The 10,554-nt window shown below is 36.4% G+C and overlaps 1 protein-coding gene across 1 annotated transcript; it reads right to left on the bottom strand.

The window, feature by feature from the left end:
* Nucleotides 1–448: 448 nt before the first annotated feature.
* On the bottom strand, nt 449–9,683 carry LOC133201640 (piggyBac transposable element-derived protein 4-like). Its single transcript, XM_061337428.1, has 5 exons — nt 8,994–9,683; nt 8,351–8,468; nt 7,906–8,227; nt 7,479–7,660; nt 449–666 (listed from the first exon to the last, which is right to left on the bottom strand). The coding sequence occupies exons 1-5, from the start codon at nt 9,681–9,683 to the stop codon at nt 449–451; spliced, it is 1,530 nt and encodes a 509-aa protein (XP_061193412.1).
* Nucleotides 9,684–10,554: the final 871 nt, after the last annotated feature.

Below are 10,554 nucleotides of genomic sequence, written 5' to 3'. Positions count from 1 at the left end.
CTCCACTTTCTTGTTGAACAGTGACTGCTTTTCATCCCACATATCAAAAGATTAAATCTGTGGTCATCATCATCATCAGAGTTTGTTTTATCTGTAGTCTGTAGTCTGGTGACTGTGTTGTTACACTGCTTCTTAAACTTATATGTATAGGGTTTGACTACATTTGTACGAAATCGCGTTGATTAGGGAGACGCAGTTTGAAGTCTACTATTAAGGCCCCGTAGGGTTCTAATACTGCCTCTTCCTAAGCATCCAGTAATTTGCTGGCATTTCTTGGATACATTTGTCGCGCTAAAATACCAATTTGTTGACATCTCTTTAAAATCGTTCTGTTTTCCTTTGCTTGATGAGTTCTGCTTCATATAAAAAAAGCCTTGCATTCTTCATTAAATGGTAAATAATAACTACAGTTCGTTCACAGCATTTAATCAAAACACAGGGTTTGATTTCAGTGTGGCGAGAAACTAGGTATAGGTTGTCCCTCATTATTCATTCGCTTGGCCTCTGATTTTACCCGCTTCAGCTCTTGCATCAGAGGAGATGCTCTTCCGAGTTTTATTTCCACTTTTCTCCTTTCCCTTTCTGACCCACGATCCAGTATTGAGAGGGAGGCCGCTCTAGATGGGTTGGTTAGGAAGTGGTCTACTAAATCCTCGACTGAGGGACCTTTAGATTTGTAAATTCATTGTTGTCTCTAGTGAAGTAAAATCATATTATTCCCCCTCCATCCCATTTTACTTCTCTCCCTGTCATTAAATTCCTCCTTTCATTGCACTCTTCCTCATCTTTTTCAATCCTCCGGAAGAAGAAAATTTTGCTTTCTTACATCCCTTTACGATGATTGTTGTGGGGCCAACCATGTCGGTAAAATCTACTTGGATCAAAGAGTTATTGTTGCATAGTTCTCTATTTAACGATCGTACGAGAGAAAATTCTAATGTCAGTCTCTGTATGACGATCTGATGTACAGGAATCTCGAGATAAAATTTATAGATATCTCAATGAATACCTCACTTAATCATAAATCGGACTTTGACCATTTGCTGGAGACCAAAGAGGAACATAATCAGACCGATTTGCAGAAGGATTCCCCGAAAACACAGCAACAGTAAACACAAGTAGACCCTTCTTTTAAATCTTTAAAAATTCTGGTGTTTGTTTTTGTTAACGACTCTTTAAAAAAAACCAACCAAACAAACAAAAACAGAACAATAAATAAATAAATAAATAAAAAAGCGAAAGAATGAGAGAGGGGAGAATTAGAATAACATCTTTCGATTTAAAAAAAAAAAAAAGACAAGGTCTGGTCACTAGCTTTCATGAGGGGACCCTGGCGCGGTCTTTAAGACTCGTAAATCCCGAGGGGAACTTATCTAAGAATGGTCCATGGTGCAGTCATAAGGACTTCTAAATCACTCTGGGAGGTCCCCCTTGTGATCGGGCTATGAAGGATGATCCGGTCGGTACGAGTACTGTCTTTTTGCCTGGGCGTGTGTCCACCTCTGACGCACCCTTGACGGGGTCGTAAGTGGCACCCACTCCTCATTCAAAACAATGGGCACAATGCTCACCTGAGTAACTTTAGCCCTGCTGTTCTTCAGATTTCAAAAAATATATATATATATTCCAATGAAAAATTCAGACCCCCACATAGCCCCACTCTAAGGGTCTCTGAATCCAAACAACATGGAGATGCTTTAATATCATTATGATTAACTTGGCCTTGCAGTTATTAAGAAAATTCTTTTCCCATGTACATAAATTACGTAAAATTTGATCCGTATTTTAGCGAACTCTAACCCATGGGGCATAATTTGAAAAAAAAAAATGAATCCACTAAACTTGGGAATGTTTGCATATGTGTGGCGCGATTGTGGTTCTTGAGAAGATTTTCCAAATTTATTTCCTATCAAGTCCCATGTAGAACATTTTTGAAGAATTTTTCCTACATATTTTATTGTAAAACTTTGATCCCGTATTGTGGCCCGACCCTACTCCCGAGGACCATGATTTTTATAATTAAAATCCACAACACCTGAGGAAGCTTCCACGTAAGCTTCATCTCTTCTGGCCCATTGGTTCTTGAGAAGAAGATTTTAAAAGAATTTTTCCTATGTATTTCAATGTAAAACTTTGATCCCCTATTGTGGCCCCACCTTGCCCCGGGGGCATGATTTGAACAATTTAGAATTTGCACTACCTAAAGTAGCTTCCATATAAGTTTCATCTCTTCTTGGAATAGGACTTGGCCCTTTATTTGAACAATTTAGAATCCCCTTGACTCAAGGATGTTGGTGCTAATTTTGTTAAACTTGGCCAAGTGGTGCCTGAGAAAAAGTCGAAAATGTGAAAAGTTTACAGACGGACGGACGCCGGACAACGGCTGATAAGAAAAGCTCACTTGAGGCTTTAGCTCAGGTGGTCTAAAAAGTAGTAAACTCCACCTGCCATCGAGCAGAAGGTCCAAAGTTCTTGTAAAGGGTGATGGTTACTTGGTAAAAGAAATAACAAAGGGAACCGGGAAACCGCTGTATGAGCGGAAATGTCGCTATCTAGGACGGAACGCTACAAAGCTTAAAATTATGTTGAACTTAAAAGTATGAAAATATTAGAAAGCCAGTTACGGGGAAAATGACGAGCGTTCATAATGGGAATCGTATCGGGAACATTGTTCCATTACCTTTACTCTCTGCCAAGGATTGCATACCGCACCGGTCGCAAATGCCAAATCTCTCACTTTGGTCAAAACAAGTCAAAGTAGGAAATAAAATGTAAAAATTGTTGGGAAACTGGCCATCATCCGCACAGCTGTAAAAACGACCAACGATCCAAAGTTTGCAAGAAATCAGGTCATGATTCTGCATGGCTCGGAGATCTGAATACCATGAAAAGCAAGTGATAGTGTCTTGGCTTTCCACGGCCATAAAATGTTCTTTCAAATTTTTATACTACAGGCATAAACATTTAACGGCGAGACCCCTTAATCTGCGAAAAATTCGTTCAAACTAACAAAAGCGCTCCGTAGTGGTGATGCCGATGCCATTGCCGCAGAGAGAATAAGAACCGCAACTATTGCCCTTTAAGCTAAGCGTATCCGAGATACAGCAAATTCCACTTGGAAACTGAAAAAGAAGACGTCATGTCAAACAACAGAAGCTAAATTCAGTCAGGTTGAAACGTTTCGAGAGAAAGTCACAAAACGCGGCTCAAAATGCGTCATTGTCAAAGCGACCTCTGACAACCCTTTGGGTAGTCGAACAAGCAACCCTGAATACTAAATCCAACGCATGGTCTGCCTTAAATAAATTGGGTAAGTTAATAATATAAGATGCCCAGAAACACCGCCAGAAAGCAGGCACTAATCAAAGGTTCTCAGTCCCAAGACAACCCGCACTAAAAACTTCTAAACACGCACAAGAGATCACTGCTTTTTTTAGGCAGCTAAAGGATTGGCCCACCAAACGCACACGCGATAGCCTTTATGTGGATGATGACAACCGTCTTTCTGACAGCGAGTAAGTAACTCAGTCTCAACTCTACAAAACTAATTAATGATAAACTGACTTACTGAAACTATTTTCCCTTAATGCAAGGGGTTTGATGATTATAAAACGTACACGTTTGGATGATTGGCTTCAAGATCTAGATATTAACATTGTCTAATATAAATTCATCCTTTTGTCGAGGGGTTCAATACATATTAGAATTTAAAAAAAAAAATTATCAAATATCATCGCTCAGGTGATGGTTGCAAAATTTTACTTAATATTAGAATTGAAAATTGTATTGCAAACCTTTCTGCTTCAAATAAGTTGCTCGATAGGAAGGACTTCTGTATGACAAATCTTGGGTTAAGAAAATTTGCTTTGAATAAGCATAACCTATTATCGGCGGAGATTTCAATAGTAAACTAGACGAAAAGAATAATTATTTTGACACAAGTGTACGTCCATTCTACTCCTTAATCAAATATTGCTACATGTAAAAGTAGAAATCTGAATGAAATTAAATCCGGATTCACTTGATGCATTGCACAACATAGACCTAGTAGTCGAATAAATTATACCTTGATTTCAGACACTTTTTCTCTCTAATGACTCGGTAACTCTAATAAATTGTCCACAAGTAAAACATAATAGAATGAATGATCATCTTAAGCTGAGAATAGATTTAATATTAAAGATGCTTGAGTTTCTGATTGACAATATCTATGTAGTTTTTGGAGATCAGATCTTCCAACAACCTGTTGGAATACCCATGGGTACCAATTGCGCCCCCTTATTAGCAGACCTATTTTTGTATTCATATGAAGCAGAATGTATTCAAAAACTTCTACACAAGAAGAAGAAAACACTTGCTGTGGCCTTCAACTTGACATTTAAATATATCGACAACATATCAATTAACAATAGTTACTTCCATTCATATGTCGACTCGATATATCCCAGTGAGCTTGAAATAAAAGATACCATAGAGTCTGACAAGTCTGTTTCATATTTGGATATTTTACTAGAAAAAGACTTTAATGGTAACCTAACAACCAAGCTTTATGATAAACGTGATGACTTCAATTTTTCAATCGTCAACATACCTTATGTAGCAATATACCCTTATCACCTGCATATGGGGTTTTTGTCTCCCAGTTGATTCGATACGCATCATACGTATGAACAATTTCTAAAACGAGGCAAGCTATTGACAAACAAGTTGATGAAACAAGGATATCAACAGTCTTGTTTGAACTTTGTCAGCAAATACAACCTATCATTAAGTCAAATGCTGACTGACGTTTTTCATACTAATTGTTAGGCCATTATTTACACACTGAATTGTCAAAGGATTTTTCCGTTTTTCCCGATCATGACAGGGAGCACACGGCGGGTGTGACCGGTCGGCAGGGGAAGCTCACTCCTCCATGGCACCTGATCCCACCTCTGATGTTTTGGAGGTCCGTATTAGATAAAGAAACGGTATTCAATTTCCAAAATATACCAAAATGGGCTCTGAAATAAAAGAAATTGTCAGCATGAGCAATGGGAAACCATAAAATACGTGTACTTTATAAAAAGATTTTCTAAACAACAACAACAAAAAAGATGCTTGAAACACGACAATGGAAAAATACTTTGAAAACCGACATTCTTAAGAAATTAATAAAAAAAATCAGAAGCTTGAAAAAGAATTAAACGATTGAAACAGTACGGACAATGTTGATGACAGAAGATAGGTTTATGAAAATTTAAAACAATTTTTTTTATTAACTGTATGATATTTATTTTTAGCTCACCTGAGCTGAAAGCTCAAGTGAGCTTTTCTGATCACATTTTGTCCGGCGTCCGTCTGTCTGTTCGTCTCTCTGTAGACTTTTCACATTTTCGACTTCTTCTCAAGAACCACTGGGCCAATTTCAACCAAACTTGCCACAAAGTATAATTGGGTAAAGGGGATTCAAGTTTGTTCAAATGAAGGGCCACGCCCTCTTTCAAGGGGAGATAATTAGGAATTACTGAAAAAATAATGGCATCATTTAAAAATCTTCTTCTCAAGAACCATAGGGCCAGGAAAGATGAAACTCATGTGGAAGCATCCTTAGGTAGTGTACATTCAAGTTTGTTCAAATCATGACCCCCGGGGGAGGATCAAAGTTTTACATAGAAATATATAGGAAAAATCTTTAAAAATCTTCTTCTCAAGAACAGCAAAGCCATGATGAGTCATATTTATATGGAAGCATCCTCAGGTAGTGTAGATTCAAGTTTGTTCAAATCATGACCCCCGGGGGTAGGGCGGGGCCGCAATGGAGGATCAAAGTTTTACATAGAAATATATTGGAAAAATCTTTAAAAATCTTCTTCTCAAGAACAGCAAAGCCATGATGAGTCATATTTATATGGAAGCATCCTCAGGTAGTGTAGATTCAAGTTTGTTCAAATCATGACCCCCAGGGGTAGGGCGGGGCCACAATGGAGGATCAAAGTTTTACATAGAAATATATAGGAAAAATCTTTAAAAATCTTCTTCTCAAGAACAGCAAAGCCATGATGAGTCATATTTATATGGAAGCATCCTCAGGTAGTGTAGATTCAAATTTATTCAAACCATGGCCGGCGGGGGTAGGGCGGGGCCGCAATGGAGGATCAAAGTTTAACATAGAAATGTATAGGAAAAATCTTTAAAAATCTTCTTCTCAAGAACAGAAAAGCCATGATGAGTCATATTTATATGGAAGCATCCTCAGGTAGTGTAGATTCAAGTTTGTTCAAACCATGACCCCCGGGGGTAGGGCGGGGCCGCAATGGAGGATCAAAGTTTTACATAGAAATATAATTTCTGAAGAACTGCAAACCATGATTAGTCATTTTGATATGGAAGCATCCTCAGGTAGTGTAGATTCAATTTTGTTCAAATGATGACCCCCAGGGGTAGGGTGGGGCCCAATGGGGGATGGAAGGTTTTACATAAGAACATATAGAAAAAATATTTCTTCTCAAGAACAGAAAAGCAATGTTTAGTCATATTTATATGGAAGCATCCTCAGGTAGTGTAGATTCAAGTTTGTTCAAACCATGACCCCCGGGGGTAGGGCGGAGCCACAATGGAGGATCAAAGTTTTACATAGAAATATAAAGGAAAATATCTTCTTCTGACGAACAGAAAAGCTATGTTTAGTCATACTGATATGGAAGCATCATCAGGTAGTGTAGATTCAATTTTGTTCAAATGATGACCCCCAGGGGTAGGGTGGGGCCCAATGGGGGATGGAAAGTTTTACATAAGAACATATAGAAAAAATATTTCTTCTCAAGAACAGAAAAGCTATGTTTAGTCATATTGATATGGAAGCATCCTCAGGTAGTGTAGATTCAAGTTTGTTCAAATGATGACCCCTGGGATAGGGAGGAGCCACAATGGGGGATCAAATTTTTACAAAGGAATATATGGGAATTTTTTTTAAACTCTTCTCAAGTACAAAGCCATTTGTTATATTGACATGGAAGCATCATCAGATAGTTTAAAATTCAAGCCCCCCCCCCCCCCCCCCCAGGTCTTTTCAATACTGAACTGTTTGTGCTTTTGCCTAGCCAATGTGCTCAGGTGAGCAATGTGGCCCATGGGTCTCTTGTTTTAATTATTGCCATTGAATAATACCAAGATATAACTCTATAACTTTGCGCAGATCTTTGTGAATTCTGTTGAATGCACGGAACTGTAGCTCTACGAGCGTCCATGCCAATTCATATTTTCATCAAACCAGTGATATATATATATATATATATATATATATATATATATATATATATATATATATATATATATATATATATATATATATATATATATATATGTGTGTGTGTGTGTGTGTGTGTGTGTGAGGGTGTGTGTGTGTGTGTGAGGGTGTGTGTGTGTGTGAGAGAGGGTGTGTGTGTGTGTGTGTCACAGAAAATATATATTTAGAAAACCTATGTAAATGTACCTACACATAATTCTAAGTAAGATATTGATGAGTATTTTCTTCCACATCTTTTTTGATCTAATGCATGTGTCATACAGCTCTAGAGATTTGTCTGAGAGGTCGACTCCTCCCATTTTCTTGTTATATACAAGATTAACACGGGGCACCTCAACGTTTACGCCTCGTGCATTTTCAGTGGTCACAATACTGTAAGTAGATTAAATGCAAGTTATGGTATAAGTATTATCAAAATGGAATAAAATTACTTCTTCGAACCACTTTATATTTTTTTATATCACTCACCGTGTAAATAAATTTACTTTTAATTTTTAGATCTTGATATTACATACCTTTTTAGAAAAAAAAATGACTACTTTGGTTGTAATGGCAAATCATATTTATAAATCATTATAAATTACATTTATTCAATAGAAGTTAGATAAATGAATTACTTTGGCATAGAAAGCGTGGATAAAAACGTGACAGTTTTTCTGTCTCCATAGCACAATGCCATGATGGGTCCACTCTGTTTTACAAGAGCCTCTCCTTTGGGCAATTTCAATCCTTTCAATGACCGAGGCATCCCTTTCCTACAAACTCTAGCCGTGCCTGTCATATAAGTATTTGACGTGAACAGAGCATCACAAAGAGCGGGACTTGAAAAGTAATTGTCACACACGAGGTGATGATATCTATGTAGGTATGGTTCAACAAGCTGCATAATTACATCATAACCCAAACCGTGAGCGCTACGGGATGTATCCTGTTGACTTCCTATCAATCAAGATTTTTATTAAGCACTAATATTAAGAGATTTCATTTTTTTATGAATCATATATTTATTTCAGCAGTAGAAGATTTTTTTTTTGAGATATTAAATGATATATTATAGCAGACCTGAATATAACTGAATCGCTGCATTGTATCCCGTGTCAGACTCAGCTAAGACAAATAGTTTAGCTCCCCACTGATGTGATTTTTTTGCAGGTACATACTGCACGATTTCGTTTCTCCCCTTTGGAAAAAAAGACATCAAACTTATTTTTCGAAATTTCAAAACAAATATTTGGAAATCAAATATACGTATTGGGTGGGGGAGGGGGGGGGGGGGCGTATGTGTAAAAGAACTCTCGAATTTTACAAAAAAAAAAAAAATAAATATATGATTTATAATTACTACCGTTGTAATTACTTATATGGTTAAAACTGACTAAAATCAAAAGATTATAATTCGTATATTCCCCTTATCTAATTTATAGGTCAAATTTAAGAAAGGGGGGGGGGTTAAATATTAACTTATCAAATTTACTGCAACAAGTATACTAGTATCATTTTTTTTAAAAGCAACTCTACCCGGATCCCCCTTCCCTATTACGGAAGACGCAAAAAAAAAAAAAAAAAAAAAAAAAAAAAAAAAGAAAAAGAAATGCGTTTAAATTTTTTTTTATATTTTCAAATGAAATTCGAGTGAATTTGAAGATATTTTTCGAATGAAAAATTTTTAAAGTGAAACTGAAGATTTTTTTTTAATGACAATTACCTTGAACCCAACCATGCTTTCATCTACAGTAATATCCCTTGCTAAGTCGTATGCCTTTGGGAAAGTGTAATTAACAAGGTCTAATACTGGACGGAATTGGTGTGCAGGATCATAGCCGGGATGGCCACGTGGAACACGGGTCATATTATCATTACAATGAAGAAATTTTGAGAGAAGTTGGAATCTGTCTCTTGTCATGACTTCCGAAAATCCAGGTGTCCGGAATAGCCAAGAGTTCTCGGACTGCTGCCAGTAGGCCTCTATGCTGGGTTTTTTAACTACACCCATAGAGAGAAACAAACCTAAATATGCACACATTTCCTCTGCATCCGTTAAATACCACTCATGTGTTCTAGCATTTGGTTTAGGATCATAAGATGGATTTGTTAAAAATTGTTCTGCATACAAATTAGTTTCATCGACGAGGATGTCGATGAGACTTTTTCTGTCTTCTGGAGCGGAAAGTTTTTTGAAGTATTCTATTGGATGGGCCTCTATGTCAGGTGGGTCAACTGGACCCATATGGCGTGAGAATGGACAGATATTGTGCGGATATTCAAAATTTTCCACATACCGTACGTTTGTCCACAGTCTATTGACTTCTGGAATGTTTATATCTGCATCATTTTGTACGTCTGAATCTTCGGAAATATAATCATAATCAGGCTCATTGTCTGAAGCGGAATCCATAATGTCCAAATCCAAAAATGACGTAAGAATGGCGATGACGTAATTTTGGCCAGTTTTTACGGGAACTTGTATGTCCCGAGTATCGTAGTATATAATTATAACAATATTTGATGCAAAATAATTTTTCAAATTTATTCAAACTATTTATTTTTTTATGATTGTTTAAAAATTTATTATTATGAAATTTTTTTCATTTTTATGATTGTTTGCGATTATTTCATCAGAACTCATTAAATCTTAATTTATTTGTTAATACTTTCTCATTTAATTATGTTCTTACACAGAAAATTGTAATATAATTTAAAAATTGTTATGTTGGATTTTTCAGGTTTTACAAAGTTCAGATTATGTCTGCATCTTTTAAAAGAAAAAAAAGTAATTTATAAATTTATCTTTCAAAAGAAATTTTGATAGTGAAAATACCACTGAGTTTTATTTCACGATGTATAGTGTAAGACACCATTACGATGGCAGACATGCATGAGCAAACACTTAACAAAAAAATAGTGTACTTAATAGCAAACAAAACACCCGTCAAAATATAATTACAGTTATTCTTTTTTTACAACACCCTCGTAATGGAAATACAAAAAACGCGATCAAGTTTTGACGTCGTAAAGGACATATATGTCCTTCCCGCAGTCAGCGGTAAAAGGGCGTAAATGTCCGACGCCGCAGCCAGAGGATTAATGCAAGATTTACTCTTGTCATTAGAATGCATTTTAAAAACCAATCTGATAAATATAGATGATTACAAAGAACTCAGGAAATCTCCCAACACTATATTAAGATCAGTTTATGCATGTATAATGATAAAAGATGTACCGAAACTATCCACAGACAAATTTTTATCTTTATTAATGTGGAAAAA

The sequence above is a fragment of the Saccostrea echinata genome, unplaced genomic scaffold, assembly GCF_033153115.1.
Source record: "Saccostrea echinata isolate AGI-Se365-2 ecotype Australia unplaced genomic scaffold, CSIRO_AGI_Sech_v1 ptg000045l, whole genome shotgun sequence".
NCBI classification, from domain to species: Eukaryota; Metazoa; Mollusca; class Bivalvia; order Ostreida; family Ostreidae; genus Saccostrea; species Saccostrea echinata.
The sequence above is the reverse complement of the archived record's forward strand: the minus strand, read 5'-3'. Positions and strand labels throughout refer to the sequence as shown.

Excerpts from the sequence above, each read along its gene's own strand:
- LOC133201640 (XM_061337428.1), bottom strand. The coding sequence starts at position 9,683 with ATGGATTCCGCTTCAGACAATGAGCCTGATTATGATTATATTTCCGAA. Across the intron at positions 8,469-8,993 it reads AAAGCATGGTTGGGTTCAAG|GGGAGAAACGAAATCGTGCA; the intron begins GTAATTGTCATT and ends TTTTTTCCAAAG. Across the intron at positions 8,228-8,350 it reads AGCGATTCAGTTATATTCAG|GAAGTCAACAGGATACATCC; the intron begins GTCTGCTATAAT and ends CTTGATTGATAG.